Genomic DNA, 22,803 nt, shown 5'->3' with positions numbered 1-22,803 from the left:
GGGCAGCTTGAGTTTCCCTCATACAGAATGCTCGTTTCACACTGCAGAATTTTCCACACATTGGAATATTTGCATGTACATAACGAGGTATCTTGGGGATGGGACCCAAGTCTAAATGGGAAATTACACTTATGTTTCACCTGTGCCTCATAAAGAACAGAGGCCAAAGGTAACTGACAGACGCGATTTTCAATAATTTTACGCATGCCACAAAGCTTCAGGGTGGAGAATTCTCCACCTGTGGCATCAAGTCAGCATCTGAAGTTTTGGAGTTGGAGGATTTCAGATCTTGGATTTTCAGGCTAGGGACACTCGACCTGCGACTGCTGAACAGTGTCCGTTGGGTGGCAGGCGGGCGCTGGCTCTCCTGGCACTGTGGGCACCCAACATGAACAGACAGGGAGCCGCCCACTTACCACGGTGTAGCCCCCACTGGGCAAGGAGTAGAAGGAGAAGGAGCCATCCTCCTTGGAGACCGTGTAGCACAAGTACACCAGGCTCTCGTCCTGGGGCTGGAACCCGGGCACCGGGGAGACGCTGCAGCCCAGGACGTCCTGCGCCGGGAAGAGAGGCTTCCTGTGTTGTTGTTGTTGTTGTTTTACATTTATATAAATATATATACCACTTATTTTAGTTGTAGATGGACACTGTACTTTTATTGTTTATTATTTTAGGTGGTGCTGAGGATCAGACCCAGTGCCTCACACGTGTTAGGCAAGAGCTCTACCACTGAGCTACAACCCCTCCTTTATTATTTACATGATCCAATTACCCCAAAGAGCCACACCACGCGATAGGACAACTTTCAAAAGTTTCATCTCTACATATACATATTTTTTTCTCCTAAAATCTAGGGCACGTTCATATAAAAGAAACAAAATCTTCACGCTCAAGTTGAAAGCTGAAAGTTGCCATAGTGTCCTCAGCAAAAGGGATGTGGATGTCCTTCCCGACAAAGGGTCTCTCCCTTCCAGATGAGGAAAGTCTCAAGAAGGCAAAGTGCCCGGCCCTAGGTCCCATGGCTTGTATGACCTGTGTCCGTTTGACGTCAAAGCCTGTGCGCTTTCCACTGAATGGCATGCCCTCAGCGTACACATCCAATTTCTTGTGCGTCAACACGCAACGTTCTTAAACACGAGGCAACAAACGACCTAAACCAGCACCTCCAACAGCAGATCCTAGCTGCTGTCCCCCGCCCGCCACACGCATCCCCTCGCCTCCTTTGCTCTCCGGGGCTTACCTCTTTGGTGACTAAGGAAGAAAAGAGAAGAAACTTCACCCCTTTCATGGGCTCCCCATCACTCCGAACAGAGCCAGACACGTTATAGCCTGCGACAATGAGGGGACCCGCAGCATTGGCGTTGGAGTTGGTCACGCGTACTGTGGTGCTCGCCTACGAGAGGGAAAGGTCTCAACTCCCGAACACAAGCACTTGCCAGGTGCCTAACAACATGAGAATGTGCCACATACTCACTAGGAAAAGCAGTGTGTGAAACCGCACAGGCCCAGGACCCCCAGGCCCCCAGCCACAGCGCTCGAGGCCTTCACACAGAGGGCGTCGGATCTGCACGTGACCTACACGTCCTCTGAGACCTTACTCACCCCACATCGTCTGTAACACCATAGCAACCTAAGTGCCTCATGAACAGTTGTTATAACGGATTGATTAAGGAACAACCACAAGAAAGCAGGCGACGGGCCATTGTTCTTCTGTATAGCTTCAGTCCACCACTGTGGACCTAAAGTTGGTTGAACCCAGGGGCACGGAAGCCACGGATCCAGGGCTGGCTGTCCGGCCCGGCTGCGAAGCCTGTCAGTGCCCCAGGTGCAGAGAAAGGAGGTGGAGCAAATGCTACTGGCCGTGTCTCCGTGGTGGCCCTTCCCTTCCCAACGTCCAGCTCTGCTCCCAGGCTGCGCACCCTCAGGCTCCAGCCTGTTAACGTGAGCGTGCTGGACTCCACTCTGGCAGCATGCACACGTTCTACGCTTTCCTTGGTAGAGAACGTGAACACACCCCGTGCCTGTGGGTGGCGACTGGCACACACTGAACACCCCACACGGATGACCAGCACTCAGCCAGAGGGCAGAACCAACGCTGCAGATGCCCCTCGCCGTTCCCCACTGACCTCCGCCCACGACGGGCAACAGGATCCTGACTTCCAACCATGGGTTTCACCTTACATCGAATTTTATCTCATGAACTCAAGTTCCTTCCCACATACTCAACACACAACATGAAACCAAAAATCATTCTGCATCCTGTGTGTTACGTGGAGGCTTCTGAGTTTTAAATAAAACTTGCTTTTGTGTGCAATGATACTTGGGGACAGAACTCAGGGGTGCTTAAGCTCTGAGCTATATCCCAACCCTTTTATGTTTACTTTCTATTTTGAGACAGGGCTCTTGCTAAATTGCCCAGATCAGTCTTGAACTTGCCATCCTCCTGCCCCAGAATCCTCAGTCACCAGGTTACAGGTGTTTGAGTAACCTGAAACCCAGAGTCACAACAGGATATAGATACATCCAGGTATGAAGCTGTACCATCAATTGTAAATCATAAAGCCTATAAATGGAAACACTGATTCTGGGGCTTCTTTAGCAAGAGCGAGTAACCTCAGAACTAATGCAAAAGCTAAAAGGTCAGGATGTCTTGAAACGCTATGCTATTTTGTTTTCTCACAACCTCACCTATTATGCTTCTCACTCTGAGGATCTTCTATGGTAAACTGTAGTCAAGAGAACCTAGAAAGAGAACTCTGAAGAACACCTACAAGTCCTCCTGCCAGGTAAAGAAATAAAAGTACAACTCAAGACCCTGGCATGCCCTCTCCCTTCCTCCTCCTACGCCATCAGGGTCACCATGACTTCATGATCTTTCTACATACGACTGCATCTGCAATGGCATTATCAAGAGTGCCTACAACCTCATGTCTTTCAACTGTTTTGAAGTGGGTCTCACTAAGTTATCGAGGCTGGTCTCTCACTTGTGATCCTCCTGCCTCAGCCTCCCAAGCTCCTGGGACTACTTCAGGGTGCGACCACACCAGGCTACAAGTATCTTATACATTCTCTTGGGGCACGTGCATAACAACTTCTAGACTGTTCAGTATATTTATAAATATATGTCTCAAGTTGAAAAAGAACAACAAAGAAGTCTAACTCATCAGGCATTTCTGGTGCTGATTTAGCTTAAAATAGCAACAGCTAATAAGAAAGCTGTTTCAGTAAGAGAGCAACGCTGTCACCTAGAACTGAAACTGACTCCAGTGGCACCTGAGTGGCAGCAGAGTCCAGCTCACAAACACCCCTCCTTCAGCGCCGCCAGTTCTACACCAACACCTAGAAACCCAGAGTCATCTCACACCCTAAACCAAAGGGGGCTGCAGACCAGCATGTCCCTGGCGTGGCTGCAGACAGCCTGAACTCACCTCCTTCAGTGGCCAGGTGGGATGGGTTGCAAGGATTTCATAGTCTCCAGGAAGAACTTTGAAAAACGCAAACCTGAGGAACACAAGCCACAGTTAGCTCTCTCTAAACAGCCTGCAGGTTTCTCATTTCCTGACTGATACTGGCAACACCAGGAAATAACACCCGAGTTATCCCCAATGTCCCCTGGCTGGTCAAGTGAGTGCAGTCAATTGGTCCCTCGCAAATCCACAAAGGTCACTGTCAGCAAGGCCGTCCCATGTGCTGATGGGAAGAACGAAGGCCTCCGTTTCCCTAAACTCCAGGACTCCTGCCACCAAACCATCACCATGGGTCAGCAGGGACCAGACACAGCACACTGAGCTGGACAGGGAGCGGGGAGAGAAGCAAAGGAGGGAAGCGGGAAGGAGTGAGTGAAGAGCCCCAGGCTGAGCAGGAAGCCCACAGGACACTACACTGTGGTTACAGAGGGTGACAAGCTTGGAGCCCTGCACCCGAGCTCAGATCTGTTATCTGAGATGAACATAAGCTTCTTGGGCTCTCCTGCAAAGCAACTATGATGAAACTGTAGCCAGGGACGGTGACTCGGTGGCTCCAGGCAAACTGAGGTCACAGCCAGCTGAGCTGCGGCTGCAGAGGTCACTGCTGGATTCTGACTCATTTAACCTTCACGGTCCCCAGGCCACTAGAGGGTCAATTCCAGGCAACTGGAGTCCCAGGGCTGCCACCGCTGTCACTGGTTTAGTTAGTGCAGATGAAAGGGACTCAGAAAACTCAAGTCACTTTTTCTGGTAACGTCAAGAACATTCCTAATCTGAAAATCAACCTAAATGCCCTGAAATCCAAAAGGCCAACGTGATTCCAAGTCAAAAAGTCCACACTTTGAACTTTTCACGTACAAAGTTGTTTCAAAATGCTGTGCAAGATCACCTTCATAAGGCGTGGAGGAGACAAGTGAACTTCATGCTCAGACCTGGGCCCCGGTCCCAAGATAGCACATAACGTACTGTATGAAAATGTCCCAAAATCCAAAAATGTCCCAGAATCCAAAAAGGCCTGCAACCTGGAACAGTTCCAGTCCCAGGCATTTTGGATGAGGGACACTCGACCTGTCGCAGCCTAGGAAATTAATCGCAGCGCCACATTTTGCCTCAGACCAGGAGTGAAAAGGCATCCAATCAGGAAAAGGGAAAGGTTATTTCAAAATGAAAAATAATTTCAACAAAATTTTTAAATTGGATAACTTACTGGCAAGCCCATTACAAACTTTGATTTTGCCATTCAGTCCGTCTTGTATTGAAGTAGCTAGTAATGATTTGAACGCTTCTAAAATTATCAGTCTGAACATTAATCTTGGCACATCTATTAACATTTGCAACTATATAGATCCATTAAATAAATGTTTCAAATTTCACTCAACAAGGTTAATTAGGTAATCAACAGTTCCAACTAAAATGGTTTTGATGTGACAAAATGATGTTTTTAAATCATAATCACACTAACCTATATTGAGCAAACATTTATTAAGCACATAATCCAGGCCAGTCTGAAGCAATATCAACTCAACCTTCCCAGTAACCTTAGGAGGCAGGTTCCACGATCATTTCTGTTGACAACTGAGGACACCAAGGCACAGAGGGGTTAAGTGACTTGTCCTGGATCGAAGAGCTAGCAATGGAGGAGCCAGGATGCAAACCTGGGTTGCCAGGCTCAGGGTCAGTCCCAACTGTTACCTGAGGACCTACTAAGTGCCTGGCTTACAGCAGGTGCCCTATGGGTGCTAAATGACGTTTAATCAGGTGCAGCAGGACAAAACCACTTCCACCTCACAGACCCGGGACTTGGGGCTCCAAAGGGCAAGAACTTGCCAGAAGTTAGGATCTGAACCAAAGCCTCCAAATCCAAAGGTCCCCCAGCCCCCATCACAGCCCAGCTCAGCCACCAGGCCAGGCGACAGGACGCCACTCACTTTCCACCAGGCTGCGTGACTGTGGACTGGATCTTCGCTTCAGTTCCAGTGTTTCTCAGGGACACCTGAACTCCTGCGGGACCCAGGGGCTGCCCGTTGCTGAGGACCTGTGTGCAGAAGGAGGTGAGGACTGCAGGGCGGGAAGAGCTCTCGCGAGGCACTGCCACTGTGCCCTGCCCAGGTGGAACTGGAGCCTTCTCTGGGCCGAGGAGCCCTTTGGAAAGATGACATAAACTATGGATACCTCTCTGAGGCCGGGGTGGGGAGCCCACAGTGACAGTAAAAAACCCTGTTTCATGAACCCACACCCCCCTGCTAAAGATGCACCGCTGGTTTATAAGCCACTGAGACGGCAAGAAAAGCCCACGGCCCACCTCTACTGAGAAGCCCACACGTGACATGGGCTGAGGGCCTCGCTCTCAGCACAGGAGAAAGAGCCTGCACGAAGACGGCCACGGCCGGGACACTGCACGTCTCGACCTGGGGCCAGCGGATGGCAGGGAGGGAGGCCGCTGAGAGCAGGACCCAGGAGCCGCCCATCAGGCACTGCTCCAGGAGGGGCGGGAGCAGCCACTCACCCACCCCAGGAAGCCTCGGCTGGCCCAGCCTGGCCCGCGGGTCCTGGAAGGCGCCTTCCAACTCCACGCCCCATAAAGGACCGTGGGCATTTGTCCTCTTGGGTGGGGACGGCCAGCAGCCTAAACCTGCCTCCTCCATTCACCCCGCTCCACACACAACTGAGTGCAGGGCCACAGACCCCCAGCCCTGACAACACCCCATTCGAACCTTTCCGTTCACAGAGAAGCCCGTGAACACAAAGTTGATGTCCCCGCCCTTGGTACAGATGTCGCTGACGCCGTCCACGTACAGCTCCACGTTTGTCGGCTCTGAGGAGGGAAGCAGGGCGGGGAGAAGAGGGAGGGCAAGACACAGGGGCGAGGTGAGTGCTGGCACGCCGGGGGACACGAAAGACCCGCACGGCAGGCCGCTCCCCTCAGTGCGGAGCACTGAAAACGCTCCCGGGATTCAAAACCAAGGCTGCGAGGACTTCTGCAGGAACAGCCTCCCTCCCAGGCTGTCCCCAGCACCTGCCTTCCTGCACCACAGGGAACCGGCTGAGGAGTGTGCAAGAGCTCGTGGAGGCCTTCGGCCCAGGCCCACCGTGGAGCCCACTGAAAACTCAGTGGCCCCAGTTCCATTTGGTACATGGTCGCTGTGGACTTGGCACTGAGCCAAGGGCACTCAACCCCACAGCTAGCTCAGGAGATGGGATCATCCACTGAGGGGTAAACTGAGGCACAGAAGGGCTACAGGACCTCCACGGTCACAGAGTTTGCGAGTGACAACACTCCCATTTCCCAAAGCAGGTTCTGGATCTGTCCCAAGTTCGTGAGTCCAGCCCAGCTAGACCAGGATCTCAAGCTCCCAGGCCACAGAGCCACAAGGGAAGGAGGTGAGCGAAACAGCCCTGTGAGGGCGACGGCAGTGAGAGGCCAGCTGCCGCCGTGCGGACGTCATGGGACCTTCGAGCTTTCGATACTGGTGATAATTCCATTTTGGGGAAGAAACCAAAGAGTCTGCTCTAATAGGGTTTAAAGAAGAGTTTTTGGAAGATCAGTAAGTGTGTGAAGCAATAGAGAAAAACAGAAAAACCATAAAGTTTTCACATGAGGTAAGACGAAGACACAGGCGCGCGTGCGCACAGAGGAGGCTCCCACATCAGGGCAGGAGACCTGGGCCTATCCCGAGTGGCTCTCCGCGGGGCGAGTGGACACAACACCCGAAGAGTCCAACCTCACTGGCCGCCAGAGACACGCAACCGAGACCTTGACAAGACCCGACCCATCCCCACCAGAGAGCAACAGAAGGATGCCATGCAGGATGGGAAGCTAGCGGGGCTGTGGGCGGCCAGGGCCTGCACTGCAGATGGCGCTGGAGGCACCTGCTGAGGCTGAGCACGCCAGGCTCCACCATGCAGCAGCCTCTCTCCTGGCACGTAGGTGAAGCTCTAGGAAATGCATGAAATGCTCCTATGGTTTCAGAAGCTCGGGGAGGGGTCACCCGTGGGCAGGCAAGCTATCAGTGAGCAGCAAAGGGGTGCTGGGAACTGTCCTCTCTACCAGGGCGGCAGTCACACAGAAGCGAGCATTTTGTGATGATTCGCCAACGTTAAAAAAAAGGAAGGAAAGAAAATTCATGAGTGACACCCTGACGGTCAGTGCACTTTCCTACAAGTATTTCATAATTCAAAAAAAAAAAACTTATCAAGGCTGGGCCCAGTGGTGCACAGGAGGCCTGTAACCCCAGCAGCTCAGGAGGCTGAGGCAGGAAGACAGCAACTGAGGCCAGCCTGGGCAACTTAGTGAGACCCTTTCTCAAATAACACACAGAAAAGGGCTGGGGGTGTAGCTCAGTGATGGAGCACCCCTAAGTTCAATCCCCAGCACCAAAAAAAAACACCCAAAAACTTATCAAAAAGTAAGGCCCTGACAGAGGTGCAGGAACGAGAAAGAAAAAAAACAACACTGCCACCACCAGGCATGGTGGTCACACCTGTGATCCCAGCCACTCGGGAGGCTAAGGCAGGAGGATCCTGAGCTCAGAGTCAGCCTCAGCAACTTAGTGGGGCCCTAAGCAACTCAGGAGACCCGGTCTCTAATAAAAGATAAAAAAGGGCTGGGGGTGTGGCTCAGGGGTTAAGCGCCCTGGGTCCAATCCCTGTACCAAAACAACACTGTCACAGGCCACGAGTCTGTAGCCTCTGCCTCCAGGGGTGGGGTGGCTTCCCCTCTGGCCTCCCGCAACGTACCAGGCAGGTGCCGTGAGCAGAGAGGAGCTTCTTCCACAGGACTCACTTTTCCACACCCTTTCTGCAGGTGGGACTCTGACATCATGACGGCGGCCCCACCCTCTCCCCAAGCTGGGCACTGGGGCCACCCACCTGTCTCTACCTGTGACAAGTCTCCCCTAAAAATGTCACCAAGGCCCAAACGGCAGTTCCCTTCTCATCTCAGCGCCACTCCCAGCTTTCCAAGGTGCCGAGAGGCAGGAGGGCCTGGAGCCTGCCAGGCGTCAGCCTTTCTGCACGCTGACACAGGCCTGTGGTGCTCCAGGACCCCTGAGGCAGGGGCCACACCCACTGTGACGCCACAGCAAGAAGTCACCTGCCCAGCTGTGAGGCCCATCTGGGGGCCGCTCAGGGGTAGAGCGCTGGCCCGGCACCAGCCAGGCCCAGGTTCCACCCCAGGGCAGCAGGAGACGGAGACAGAGACAGGAGCCTGGACTTTAACATCAAACCTAAAAGGTCAAACATTTCAATTAATTAAAAAAAAAAAAAAAAAAAAAAAAAACCTAAGAGTGCTAAAGAGAAACCGCACCGGGATAAGAACCAAGCCCTCGCTCTTGGTCTCTGTGCTGCTCCAATGCCACTCGGTGAAACCGTGAAGGCCCAGGTTCCAAAAGGAGGTACAGACACGAAAAGACGCCTGTTTCTTACGATGACAGACAGCCGTACGGTAGACGGAAGGTAACCCAAGCTCAAGGGACCAGGGAAAGCCAGGGAAAGGAGACACACAAAAACTCCCTTCACTAGAGAGCGAATCCCTTGTGTTTCAACAGCGCCTCGCTCTGCAGCCTGCGTTAACGTCCAGCACACAAGGGGACCCCTGACCAACTTACCAAAACTCCAGCCTAGGGGAGGCTCAATCTTCAGAATGAAATCCCCCTACAAGGAAAAAAAAAGGCACTTAAAGGAATGAGAATCGATGACCCTAGTTTAATGTAACTGGATGCTATCATTTAACCTAGACCTTGTCCGCCTGAAATGAAATCCTAGGCACAAGCAGTGTTCTTCTGAACGACAGTGACTCTTGGGTTCCCTCCAGATGCTGCAAACTGAAGCCAAACACAATCTAGCAACGAGAAGATGTACCGAAGCCCATTTTTTAATTCTAAAGATAAGAAATAACATCTCCTGCGTCTTTTGATACTCAATGTACTATTAACCAAGTCTTCCATTCACCCCTGGCATGCCTAGGGTTGCAGGGTTGGCAAGCACCCTTAGGAACCAAAATCACTAACACTAGGTTTTTCTAAGCAACCCTGGTTTCTTGAGATTGATATTAATAGTTAAAAAAAAAAAAAACAGATTTCAAGACCCAGTTAATCATCTCTAGTAATCAATCCATACATTGTGCATAAAGATGTAAATTCAAGACTACTGATTGCTGTGCTGCTAATAATAATTTTTAAATTGGGACAAGTCTGCATGCCCATCAATGAGAGTAGTTAAATAAATTACAGTGTGGGTTTGGTTGACATTTGATACAGTCATTAAAAAGACAGCAGCAGATCTACATACATGCTGGTGGTAAAGCATGCAAGGGAAAAAAACTTCCCCACACAAAGCTTTCATTACACTGGGGGAAAAGATCAAATGGCAAAATAATTCCAACTGTTCAATTTCATTTGTATTAAAAAAGTCAAAATTAAAAGTATATATGGCTGGGTGTAGGGACACACACCTGTGATCCCAGCAACTCAGGAGGCTGAGGCAGGAAGATCACAAATTCAAGGTCAGCCTCAGCAATTTAGTGAGACTCTGTCTCAAAATAAAATATAAGAACTGGGGAAGTAGTTCAGTGGTAGAGCAGCCCTGGCTTCAATCCTTGGTACCAAAACAAACACACACAACTATATACGTCGACTGTTTTTTCAACGTTCTGTCAATGCATATTTCTGCATAATGAGCTCAGTGGGGGAGGACGAGGCTGTGTAAGACATATGCACAGATGCACTTCACATGCACGTGTCCGTACATCCACACACACGTATGTGCACATGTCTTCTGACTAAGCAGAGAGCACTGTGGAGGCGCACCAAGACTTTACCAAAGGTCGTTACTACACAGGGAGGTGTGGAGTTAGGGGCAAAGGTACATATTTGTTTCAAATACCTCGAGAGAGCTTGAGTTTTTTCACAGAGCCATGAAAATGCAGGCTACTCTTGCCATTTTTTGAACATTACTTTAAGCTGCTCACAAATAAAGGGCTCTATTAAGTCATTTCTCAACGCTGGCCCTGTCGGCGTCCAGGCTGACCTGGGCAGCTCTGCGGTGGGGTTGGTTTCAGCCCCAGCCTCTGCTCCCTAAGCAACCACAGCCCCCTCCACGGCTGTGACCAGGTCTCCAGTCATTACCAAATGAACCTGCAGGCCTGGGGACCTCGTCCGCAGTCAAACCAGTTTAGAAGTTATCTCTCTCTGGGGAATGAAGCTGACCAAATTATGCTCAGGACTCATACAAATTCCTCACAATGTGTTCCAATTTTATATGTAACTATAACACACCAACTAAAAATAAACAAACAGGGCTGGGATATAGCTCAGTTGGTAGAATGCTGGCCTCGCAGGCACAGGCCCTGGGTCCAATCCCCAGCACCGCAAAAATAAATAAATAAACAAACAAACAGAAGGAAGGCCAGCAGAGGAAGGGGGTCAGGGGAAGGCAAGCAGGGAGGGAAAGGGAGCATACTGGACAAACTATGTCGCAGGCACTTATGAATACGTCAGAATGAGCCCTGCCACCATGTGTGACTACAATGCACTAATAAACAGGAACATAAAAGAATGAATAAGTTATCTCCCTTGGAATTTGGCTAGCATTGCCATATTCCACGAATCATTTACAAAGTCAATGAGCATCGCTTGGGTGGGAAAGGACATTTTCCTGGTTGGCACAGACTGGAGGGCCACGCTAATTACTTCCCATCATAAAAGACAAGAGGCAGGTCTCACCCCTCCTCACCTTATCATACAAGGGGATCATGAAGTAGCCATTGTTAGGGGCGCAGTCTGTCTGGTATTTCAAAGTCCCATGCTTGGTGTACAACTTTATCTGGAAAGGAAGGAGAGCAAATGCAGGTCACATCGCCTTTGAGATTTCCCCACGTCGTGCCTGAGTGTATCGGTCGCCAGGTACTTACTGCAGGCCTGCCACATGCCAGCAACTAACATCAGGCATCAGAGACAGGAAAATAAGTCAAAGCCACCCCAAATCACCTGATCTGACGGTTCTCAGGGTAGAAACCAACTAAAATCACCCCCAAAGTCTTGCTTCTCAATGCTTTTCAGTTATATGAATGGCTGTCTCTATTTTATTCATGTAAGTTTCTGGTTCTAAATCAAATTCTCTGTTAGTGAAGCAAACCTGCTGTTCAAAACACACATTCCTGAGCCCCACTACATTTCCTCCCAGAGGTCTGGGATGAGGGCCAATGACTCCATAAACTAGTGGGATATTGACCTATAAACTTAATTTTCTCTTTCATCCTCAGAACAAAAACAGATCAAAGACATTTACTGTATGTCCTCTCCTCAAGGACTCTAAAACTTTTGTGTCCTCAGCATTAGCAGGCACAGACTAGTGACCTAATAAGAGGCACAAGCATGATCTGCATCTTCCACATACGGGTGACCCTGGGCTAGTCCTTTAACCTCCGAAGGCTGTTTCTTCAGGGGTAGAAAGAAGCGCTCTCTTTCACAGTGGTTGAGCAGATTCACACCAGTGTATACTAAGCACCTGGCGTGGAGCACAGGCTCAGATGAATTACTACTTAATACTTGAAGAAAAAGAACACGTGTAATCAGCAGGGCATAGACTGAGTTCTAGGAAAGTTGCCTACACTCACCTGAATAGCTGAACCACTCTGACCCTCAGTTTTTACATCTGTAAAAGGAAGCAGCTGGACTGTTGGCATCTAGGAGCCTCACCTATAAAATGTGAATTCTCCACGACCAAGATACAAAGATGAGAGTCAACCAACTAAGACGTACACAGCAACAAACTTTCAACTTGCACAGTGGGGAAGGCCCAGTGTGAAGGAACACAGGCCAAGTTCTCCATGGGCAGTACCCATGGCTTACACTCCAGAGCCTGAACAGGGTCCTGTCTACTCTAGGTACTTGATAAATACAAAAATGAATTTATTTCAGGCCATAAGGAAATTCAGATGCCTACACTTCAAAGCAGGGTTTGGAAATCCACCAGCCAAGAGGGACAGGGAGGCAATGTCAACGGGCATTCTTCAAACTGGACCCGGAGCAGTCCAAGCAGACCACTGCAGCCCAAAGACCAGCTGGCTTTCCAGAGAAATCAGGAATCCCATTTTCAAGGTGAAATCTCCCAACTGCTGAAGTGTCAGCGACCAGCATGGTCTTTCTTAACAGCTCAGGCTGCTGTTAAGGAACAGAAACGTCAGTGCCCTGAGAGCAAGGATTTTTGTCTGATCCCCTCACTGCACCCCTATATCCCCACCTGGGACACTGGGGACATGGCTGCAGGATATGCAGGCTCAATAAGTAGTTGTTGGCTGAATGAACAGGATGCAAAAGCACTCAGAAGGGAAGAAGGCTAGAGAAAGTGAAGGTAGCCAGGATCTGGGAGGAGGGCTAATGACTCCATAAACTAGAGGGATATTCACCCTCTGGAACACGGAAATCACCAGAGTAGCGGCCGTGAAGTACCGACTTCTCTCATGAAGTACAGATCAGGACGTTGGATGGCAACATAAACCCACACTGAGATCACACATATGAAATGTTTGATTTCATAACCAGGAATTATGGAAGAATGAGCATCCAGGACAAAAGAATACATGGCCAACCCTCGGGACGGGCAGCCCTAGGGCTCCAGAGACACACTTTCTAAGGGGTCACAAAACCTCTCTGCTCGAGGTCACTATTAACTATTAGTACTGGTCTTTCCCTTCCCCTCAGAGCCCCAGGAAACTACAAACTACCTGCAACAGTGTCCTGTTTTACTCTAGGTGCTTTGCAGGCAGTTTCTGAAATGCCCTGTACCAGCCAGGAGGTGGCATGGGGACCCAGCATGTGCCCAGCAGCTCCTAGGAGCCTTTAAAAGGATAGAGGAACAGCAGACAGAGGGGCCCTGGGATGACAACAGATCCTCCTCTAGGGAATCACGGTGCCTCTCTGCTTCCCTCCCCACACCATCCTACAGGTAAAAAACTGGGCTTTGGAGTAAAACCAGGTCAAAAGTGTTGCGATCCACTTCCCACCCCTCCCCCAATCCTCAGCAGCCTGTTTTGCACAACACTGCGGGGGCACCCTTCTCTGCCCTCACTGGGGCGGCTCAAAGGTGCCTTCAGGCGGCCTGTGGGTCCATTCCCAGTCCCTTCTCTTCAGCTCTGCCTGGGATGTGATTTGAAGAAAGGGGAAAGATCTGATCTATGCCTCTTCCATTTTCCCTCCAGACTCCGGTCCCATTACCAGTCCCCTCTTGGTCCAGCCCTCCCTCTGGCTCTTTCCCATCCACCTTGACAGGTGTCCTGGAAGCCTACCACCATCCCTCCCGCCCCCTTCCTCTTTTTCAGAAGCTTTCTGGGCCACAATTCCACTGGGATGATAATCACTTAATAGGGCCTTACGACTAAATTCCTGTTTTAAGAAAACTTCTACAGAAATCTCTAGTGTCACTCCAGGGGCCACCCAGGACACCAGTCAGACAGAAAAGGAGAGGAAAAGGCAGAGGAAAAGGAGTTGGGGGCGGGGATAAAACTAGAGCTGCCCACCCGCAGAGCTTCCAGTACGATCTACGGGGTACGGGTTATGGGGTGTTCTTTAAAAAGCAGCTGGGGAGCAAGGCCCGGACCTGGGAGGGGGTGGGGACTCGGGTTGTGGCGCCGGGGAGATAAGAATCGTAGTCTGCACGGTCTGGAAACAGTCCAGGTTTTGGAGAAACGGGGTCAGGGCCCCAGGGGCTGCGGCCTGGATTCGGGGCTCCAGTGGGCCGCGCAGCCCTGCAGAGCCGCGCAGGCTGCGCGCGTACGTGGGCTGGCGGATGCCTCGCGGCGCCGGGCGCCAGGCCGTCGCGGCCCAGAGAGGCTGGGCGACCGGCCCGGGGTCACAGCGCGAGGCCGGGCGCGCGCGGGGTGGGCGCTCACCTCGATGAGCGAGTAGTTGATCTCCACGTCCGACTTGACGAAGCCCCCGCAGCCCACCACGATGTCCTCGGAGCCGCGCGCCGGCCCCACGCCGCACAGCAGCAGCTGCAGCAGCACGGCGGCGCCGACCCCCACGGGCCCCGGCGGCCCCGCGCCCCGGCCCGCCCGCATGGCCCGGCCTCCCTCGCCGACCCTCCGCAGGCCGCCCCGTCCCGCCCCTCACTCCGCACGCTGCGGGCTCCTTCCTCTTCGGCCGGTGACAGAACTGGCCCCGCCCCACCGCCGCGCAGGCGCACTGCGCGAACACGCCCACAGAAAAAAGAGACCAACGGCGCATGCTCGGCAAGGAAATACGACCGCCTCTGCCCCCTGGGGGCCTGGAGGACTCCGCGCACGCTCTGGCAAGGTTCAGGAGCCGAGTTCTACCTAAGGTTCAATATCACAGCTGGAAAAAGACGGTTCAATATCACAGCTGGAAAAAGACGACTTTCGTCTATGGAGGTATCCAACAGCTTTCCCAAATCTCATTAACTCATATAGTTCACAAGTGTCATGTACCCTCAATAAGTCCTTTAGAAATCAGCACGTTGGTGCATTTTCAGTGATAAACGACCAGAAAATTTTAAACCAAAACAAGTTCAAGTTCAGCATAATATTAAAGAAGGCATTTAAAATTTATTTTACTCCCTGTTCTATTTTCTGCATAGAAACAGATTTCAAGAGGGTTTTTTCCTCTCATAAGCCTGGGGTACACACGTGGTTTACTTTTGGATTCATATTCTAGATGAAAAGCATTTTGTCTGAAAATAGTTCAAATATCAGCATGTTGTATTTTTTCAAAAGACCGAATATATATCATATATAGAAAGAATTTAATTATTTTAATTATAAGTGATCCATCAAAATAGACAAAAACTGTTTTTTAACCTACAATTTGAAGTATTTCCATTTTGCTCCTTTTTTTTAAAAAAAGTGCTTTATTTTGAAAGTCTTTATATTTTGTTTCTGAATGATAAAATAAGAGATTTCCCACTGCTTTTATCACCGTTGCAGCTAAAACTGGAGCAATAGATGGCTAAGGATCACCATGAGATCAGACAGAGTGGTGGTCGGAAGCTTCCAGTGGCCGTAGGCGATGAGGGCCTGACAGCAGGCACCACCAGCAGGCACCACCGTGGGCGCTGATTTCAGACTCTCCTGCTGCGTTTGCACTAAAAACACAGTGAGATCTCAACTATTCAGTCTTAGGACCCATTTAAGTAATTGAGTTCTTTAGTGGGGTTTGTTCTAACCACTCTGCAGCAGATGTGTTTACTCTCCCTACCATGAAGCCCTGGTTTGTCTTAGCAGATCACCAGGGGTTTGAAAATCACCCTTCGGGAAGTGTGGACCTATGGAAACTCCTCTTCTTCCAGAATGGGGAGCCAAGGAGAAAGAACTTTTCTAGAACATTCTGCATGTGTCCACCGGCGGTTCGGAGAGCTGAAGAATGGGCATTGGGATCCCCACGTCCTTTCCAGCTGATTTCCTGCGAGTTCGTCTGACTTCCTCACCAGGCCTTCAAACTCATCTTCAAACATACAAGGAAGTAGGGTCGTGGCTAAGCCAGTGGGGTGGGGTTGATACCGCCGTTTACCAGTGACGAGTTCTGCTCCTTCTAATGTTGAAGATTGAACACTAGAGAAGCACGCCGAGGCGAGCATATTAAGCAGGTTTTATTTAAAGGTAATAATACAGACTTCTCCCGGCAGGGAGAAGGGGGCCATGGCTGATGTTCTAAAGTCCCAAGAAGTGAGTGCACCCTACATCTTTTATAGGTTAAATTCTCTTTTGTTCTCCAGTTCTCTCCCACTTATCTCTCCTTCCTGCCTACCTGACTAGGCCTGGTTTTGCATTAAGTGAGAAGCCATGGGCAGGGGGAGGACCAAGGTGATTCAGGCAGGCAAGGGCCCAGGGGGCATTAATTAGCAGCTCCTGGCTTGCAGTCCTTGATAAAGGCAGGTAAATTTGGTAATCAATGGGCTCCGGAGATCCTTGACATTCCATTCTTCCAGGGGCAGTCTCCAACTTCCAGAGGCAGATGATTTTATGGCCTCCATTTCCTCGATTTGACCCGATCCCCTATTTCTACACTAACTACCTGTTCCCAATTCTGGCTTCAGGGTCAGCAGCCGGCAGGGAAAGGGGGCTTTAGCTTCCCCATATAAGTTCCTTCAACCTCCATCCAAAGCAGCTCAAATAAACAGACAGGAATTGAGAGCAAACAGCAGACCTGCCACTTCAGCTCCAGAACCAACCCTGGGCTCCTCATGACCTTCTCTTCCAGAGGACGTGAACAGGCGGCAGCTGAACGGGCACTGCCTGGACTCCAGACTGGAGTCGGGAGACTCAGATAAACAGGAAATGAGGCTATGGGAAGCCCTGCTCTGGAGGCCCAGCAGAAGGTGAGGCTGGAGGAGATGTGGCTGAGACCTCCAGAAACAGCCGGCAACAGGAGGGCACAGAGGTTTTAATTCTTCACCCAAACGCAGATCTGGGTGTGCGTCTCCGAGAGCTGAGTTCCTCCTTCCAATCCTGGAAGGAGTTTGGGCTCATCGCAGGAAAAACAATGGCGAAGGAAGTGGCACACTGCCTTAGTGTACCTGCGTCCCTCTGTGCACATACTACAGAGCCACAGAGTCGTTTCCAAAGACCAGTGGCGGTGGACTCTGACACAAGGCCACTAGTCCTGCTGTAAGACTCGGGACAGGAAGAAAAGACTTCCTCTTTCCCCAATTTAGGCCTCTCTCTCCCATCCCCCCAGCCCGTCCTTTCCTTTTCTTTTCTCTTCTCTAAGACCATCATACCCTTCTAGCCTACCATCTCTTGTCACGGTGGTTAACAACCAGCATTCCACATTAACACGTCTCTGCAGTGGCGTTTTGCGCTATTGATTACTGCCTGGCACGGTGGCACACACCTGTAATGCCAGCCACAGGGAGTCTGAGGCAGGAGGATCACACATTCCAAGCTAGCCTGGGCAACTTAACCAGACCCTGCCTCAAAATACAGAATAAAAAAGGACTGGAGATGTAGTTCAGGGGCAGAGCAACCCAGGTTCAAAACCCAGAACTGCAAGAAATAAAATAAAATGAATAAACCCTTGGTTATTAGCCCATGCACCAAACGATAATACCAAACCAATATATTCGCTGGCTTCTTTAGCACATTCTCTGTGCCTGTACTGTGCTGCGGCTGGCCTGGAACTTGCAAGCCTCCTGCCTCAGCCTCCCTGCTGGCTGTAAAAAGTTTAAGAACCTTCAACTCTCCCTGGGGCCCTGCGTCTAGACCACTTCCATCCGGGTTATTGGCTGTTGGACCCTGGCCGCTGCCAAGACTCCTGCGACAACGTCTGTTGGTTCTTTCATCAGAATAAACTCCTGAAATTCCTGGTTCCAGAGTGTTGGGATAATACTTGTCGCAGGGGGCGGGGTACGAGCCTGGGGGTGTCACTGCGCTTTCGGGGATCCCGGGACCCCCTTCCCAATGGGATCCCTGTGCCTCCCTGCGCGTCCCCACCACCTGGCCTCCTTTCCCTGGCGGCGGGGCTGGACCTTGCCCCGGCCTCTGATCCCGCGCGGCCCCGCCCCGGGCTTGCCGAGCGCAGCGGAGGGACCTGCCCAGGGACGAACGGACAGGCAGACCCACGCTCGGATCGACGAACGCACAGAGGACGCCCGATGGCTGCACCTGGCGAGCCGTGCGCAGGCCCGGGGGTGAGTGCGCGCCCGGCCCCGCTCTCCTCTCCGCGGCTGGATTTGGCCGCAGGTCTCTGGGCTGCGACACTAGGAAGGGAAATATCAACACCCCCCCTCCCCCGCCAAATTCTTGACCCCAGGAAGCGAAGAGACCTGCTCTCCAGTTACAATCCAGGCGTCCTCGGATCGCGACCCCTTTCAGCGAGCCGTCTGGGAGAGCCCAGTACCATTAGGGGGCCTCCGACCTCCCAGCGACTGGGGCTGCGAGCTTTCCTTGCATGAAGTTAGGGGACCCTCCCCAAGCCCTTGCCACCGCGGAGAGCCCCTTCCGGTCTGCTGGACCCCCTGCCTCCCTGGCTTCCTCTGCCATCTGGCCCTCAGCTCTCTCCCGAGTGTTCCTGGGAGGTGCCTCTGGTGGTCAGCTCCAGGCATCTGGGCTTGGTAGACAGGCAGCAAGGAGAGGCGACGTAACTGAGCCAGCGCTGCAATCCGAGCTTAATGCTACTAACCCGCCGAACTCAGTCCTTAGGAGATTCCATGACCCCGCTTTTACGGAGAAGGAAACGGAGGGTCAGAGAGGTTGAGTTCAGGGCAGCTGGAGGAGAGAGATGTAAGGGCGGTGAGTGCAACCCTGAGGTGGCCCTGTCCTCCAACTTCCTACTTCAAACTTCTCCAGTTAGAGAAGGCCAGCAGGAAGATGGAGATAAAAGTCACAGATAAAGACCTCCAACAGAGCAAGCTTCGGGGCAGGCACCCCTGCCTGGGAGCCAGCTCTGCTGCTTCCTGTTTGTGTGGGTCTGAGGGAGACAGTTCTCCTCTCGGTGCCTCAGTCTAAATGGGGAACAGTAAATGGGGACAGTAGCACCTACCTCCTGGAGCTCTTATAAGGAGTGGCAGTCTGTGCCTACCCCTCACTATGGAGCCCAGATGTCCTGGATTCCAGGACACAATTCCCTGCCTTCAGATTCCAGTACCAGCAACTTCCCAGTGGGTATCCTCAGCCAAGTGACTCAATCTCTCTGGGCCTGAGCTTCCTCCTCTGCCAAATCGACCTCGTAGGGTCGGCGTGAGGACGGAAGAGTTGAGAATTCGGGAGTATCCCAAAGAGTGCTGGGAGCTAAATGGTGGAGGCCCCAGCACTTGCTGTTCCTGTAGACAGGTGAGATTGGGACCCCCGAGTGGTCCATTCTGAGGGTCCTCCTGCTGTCCTTCAGGTCTGGAACCAGACAGAGCAGGAGCCTGCTGTCTACAGCCCCCTGAGCCTGTGCTTCCTGAGATCCGCAGGGGTCTGGCTGCCCGCCTTGTACCTCTGGGTCCTGGGCCCCATCTACCTCCTCCACATCCAGCGCCATGGCAGGGGCTACCTCCGGATGTCCCCACTCTTCAAAGTGAAAATGGTAGCCTGCACCCCTGGGAGCCCAAACCAGATGCGCGGGGGGTGCTGGGAAGCGAGCGGGAACCTGGCAGGGACCCCAAGATGAACACGCCTTCCAGGGAGCACGTGGGGTAGTGCGGAGAAGGGAACCCACTGAGCAAACAGATCAATACTAGAAAGGCAACCGAGGTAGACTCGCGGGACCAAAGTTCCCCGAAGAGACTTCGTAATGGTAAAACAGACACGCATGTCCCCCTAGGGCACGGGTATCTTAACCTGGTGCTTCCTGGTGCCTGGTGAGTACTTTGGTGCACAAGATGATTTTGCCTTTTTAAAACTTGAACAGTTGATTTGATTTGATCTGATTTTTTTGGTGCTGGGGACGGAACCCAGGGACTCAGCTCCCTCGCTGAGCTTCACCCAGTCCAGTTACAATTCTCTTTTTGCCTGTCCACTGAGGGTACTACTGAACATTTTTTAAAATTGTTCTGTTTTAGTGTGTTAGATGGCTGCTGGTATTCCCAGTGTGCGCCTTTGCGTTCATTCACCTCCTTGACCTCCAAACTACCACGAGAATGTTCTTCAAGTTCGTTCAGCCCCATATCATTCATTCTGGCTGAACTGCCCACCATCTAAACGCCCAGTGGTAGCTAGGTGACGCTTTGTGGGCCGGGCGGTGACATCGCACGCCCAAACTCAGCTGTGCCCGGGCAGCGCAAAACACCCTCAGAGGGCAGAGAGGAAATAGGCAAGAGGGCGTTTCGATAAAACTTTATTTGTAGTCACTGAAATGTGAACTTCATCTCATTTTCATGCCATGATGTATTAGGCTGCGTTTGCATTTTTTTCAATGATTGAAAAATGTACATTAAAAAACAAAATTCTGGGCTGGGGATACAGCTCAGTTGGTAGAGTGCTTGCCTCATAAGCACAAGGCCCTGGGTTCAAATCCCCAGCACCACAAAAAAAAAAAAAAAATTCTTCGCTCACAGGCCTCCCATAAACAGACGGCAGACCCTACTGGGCTGCGACAGGATCCCCCAAACCCTGCAGGGGCCTGGCGGGGGCGTGGCGTGACTCAAGCCCTGATGTGTGTTACTTACTCGGGGGGCTAGTCTGCAGGGTGTCCCCCCACCCCGTGTATTCTTCTCGTTGACACATTGATAACGTCTGACCTTGGCTTATTACTGGGTCCTATCGGGGATGTTCCAGAACCACCGTCCACTTGGAGGTGGGGTCTGCCCCCACCTTTATTTTACCCCAGCCTTACTTAAACCTGTTTCCCCAGGTGCTTGGGTTCGCCCTCATCCTCCTGTGTGCCTTCAACGTGGCTGTCCCTCTTTGGAAAATCCAACAGGGAACACCCCAGGCCCCAGAATTCCTTATTCACCCGACGGTGTGGCTCACCACCATGGTAATGGCCTCCTCTGGGGCAGCCTGGCTGGCTCCTGGCTGCTCCCGGTGGGGAGTGTGGGGAACAGAGGTGCCTCCCTTCCCACCCTGCCCCCACCCCCACCCCCACGAGGGGCCCAGCTGGACTTTGTCGTCCAGAGCTTCGCCGTGTTCCTGATTCACGTCGAGAGGAAGAAGGGAGTCCGGGCTTCCGGGCTGCTGTTTGGGTACTGGCTGCTCTGCTGCCTCTTGCCAGCTGCCAGCACCACCCAGCAGGCTCTGAGCGGGGTAAGTGGGCGCCTGGGCCACTGGGGAAAGCAGTGTGGCCGCCTTGGTCTTGTCCTTCCCCCGTCCTTCCCACACATGACTCAACCCCAACACAGAGACACACGCACCCCATCATTTAAACACCAGAGACGCACAAACACACTCAGAAACACCACCATGCCCTCCAGTCTTGACCTTGCTGTTAACTGACACGTACTACTTGTGCATCCCACGGGGCGCAATGTGACATCCTGACGACAGACACGTTGCGTGGTGATCACGTCGGGGCGTCTGGCATGCGCACCACTCACCGTCCACCTTTCTCTGTGAGTAGTGTTTTCAGATTCCTCTCTTCCGGCTCTTTTGAAATATTCGATATTGCTAATTATAACCATGGCCGGGGAACGGAAGGCTGGAACGCATTCTTCTGGTCCCTTTGTACCTGCTGAGCCACGTCCCCCACCTCCTCCCGCCCCCCGCCCGGCCTCTGGCCACCACGGTGGACTGTCTGTAGGACCCTGGTCCCTGCTTCTACCCGTGAGCGAGGCCGCCGACCTTGACTGCCTGCGCCTGGCTCCTTTCACTTCCCGAGGGTCCTCACGTCGTCGCTAGTGCTGGTTTTAGTGACACGGATCCCCTTGTCTTACACGCGCACGTCACACACTCTCCTGCCGCTGGACACACGCCGGCCCCACACCAGCACGGAAGAGCACGCACGCGTCAGGCTGGGCACAGACACACGCACACTCTCCTGCGTGCACGCGCGTGCGCCCGTCCCAACGCGCTCACCCTCCCGTGTCCCATGCCTCTGTACCCACTTTCCGCACACCCTCTCAGCTGCCCATCTGGGAAGCAGGGGTTCCGGATGGATCGTCTCCTCTGCAGAGAGAGGGAGGTGCAGCCTAGGTGCACCGCCGGGCTCTGCCCACCTGGCCTGGACCTTCTCTGTTGGCAGGGGGCAGGCGGGGGATGGCCCCGTGTGTCCCAGGATGTGGGTCACCACCCCCGGCCCTTCCCACTAGCAGCAGCAACCCCCCTCCAGTGTGGTGACCTCCAGACCCAGCCAGTGTCCCCGGAGGGGCAAACTCACCCACCCAAAGAGAACCGCCTGCCTCTGCAGAGCGTCTGCCAAGGCTGTGGCGGAGGCTGTGGCCTGGGAGCCGATGACCAGGCTGCAGCAGGTGGCCAGCCATCACTTCTTGAGCCATGTGGTCGCTCTGTCCTGCTCCTAGGAGGAGAAAGTGGAGGGACGTCTTCCTGACCCAGGACAGATTTTTAAAGAGCGCGTTTTTACCTAGTGAGGAAGTCCCGCCAGCGGCACCCACGTCATGGGGGGCGGCCACCGTCGGCCTCGGGAACTCAGAGCAGAAACAGTGATGCCTCTGGCCGCGGGAGCTCCAGCCACCCGCAGGTGCAGGGAGCACTCAGGTCATCCTAGTGCTCTGTCTGGAGTCCAGCAAGCCCACTTCAAAGACGAGGAAACTGAGGCTCGGAGGAGGAAATGACCTTCGCCAGTCACATGGTCAGCAGTGCTGAGGCCAGTTCTAAATCTCACCTGGACTCAGAACAAACTTTGTAATAGCAGCAGTGGCAAAAGTGGCAGTATGGAGCCAGGTGCGGGGACACATGCATGTAATCCCAGCGGTTCAGGAGGCTGAGGCAGGAGGATCGCAAGTT

At 52.5% G+C, this 22,803-nt stretch overlaps 2 protein-coding genes across 6 annotated transcripts in view; one reads left to right on the top strand and one right to left on the bottom strand.

Annotated features, from left to right (window-relative positions):
• LOC306649555 (BOS complex subunit NOMO1) overlaps window positions 1-14,599 on the bottom strand; it is a 46,250-nt gene extending 31,651 nt beyond the window's left edge. The window contains exons 1-8 of one of the 2 annotated variants that reach the window (XM_079120563.1): window positions 14,356-14,599; window positions 11,199-11,288; window positions 9,074-9,119; window positions 6,182-6,282; window positions 5,396-5,502; window positions 3,429-3,501; window positions 1,241-1,393; window positions 417-554 (exon numbers count right to left, since the gene is read on the bottom strand). In XM_079120563.1, the coding sequence (XP_078976689.1) occupies window positions 417-554; window positions 1,241-1,393; window positions 3,429-3,501; window positions 5,396-5,502; window positions 6,182-6,282; window positions 9,074-9,119; window positions 11,199-11,288; window positions 14,356-14,526 (879 nt within the window). In that variant the 5' untranslated portion in view covers window positions 14,527-14,599. The remainder of the gene's footprint in view (window positions 1-416; window positions 555-1,240; window positions 1,394-3,428; window positions 3,502-5,395; window positions 5,503-6,181; window positions 6,283-9,073; window positions 9,120-11,198; window positions 11,289-14,355) is intronic. The other variant, XM_079120562.1, reaches the window with a different exon arrangement.
• A 3,406-nt stretch (window positions 14,600-18,005) lies between these two features.
• Window positions 18,006-22,803, top strand: part of ABCC6 (ATP binding cassette subfamily C member 6) — a 44,702-nt gene continuing 39,904 nt past the window's right edge. For 3 of the 4 annotated variants that reach the window (XM_079121431.1, XM_079121432.1, XM_079121430.1), the window contains exons 1-4: window positions 18,006-18,110; window positions 19,307-19,489; window positions 20,756-20,881; window positions 21,019-21,147. In XM_079121431.1, coding sequence (XP_078977557.1) covers window positions 18,075-18,110; window positions 19,307-19,489; window positions 20,756-20,881; window positions 21,019-21,147 — 474 coding nt within the window. In that variant the 5' untranslated portion in view covers window positions 18,006-18,074. The remainder of the gene's footprint in view (window positions 18,111-19,306; window positions 19,490-20,755; window positions 20,882-21,018; window positions 21,148-22,803) is intronic. The other variant, XM_079121433.1, reaches the window with a different exon arrangement.

Source organism: Sciurus vulgaris, assembly GCF_902686455.1.
Source record: "Sciurus vulgaris genome assembly, chromosome: 18".
NCBI lineage: Eukaryota > Metazoa > Chordata > Mammalia > Rodentia > Sciuridae > Sciurus > Sciurus vulgaris.
Note: the sequence above shows the minus strand (reverse complement) of the source record. Positions and strands in the feature narration are given on the sequence as shown.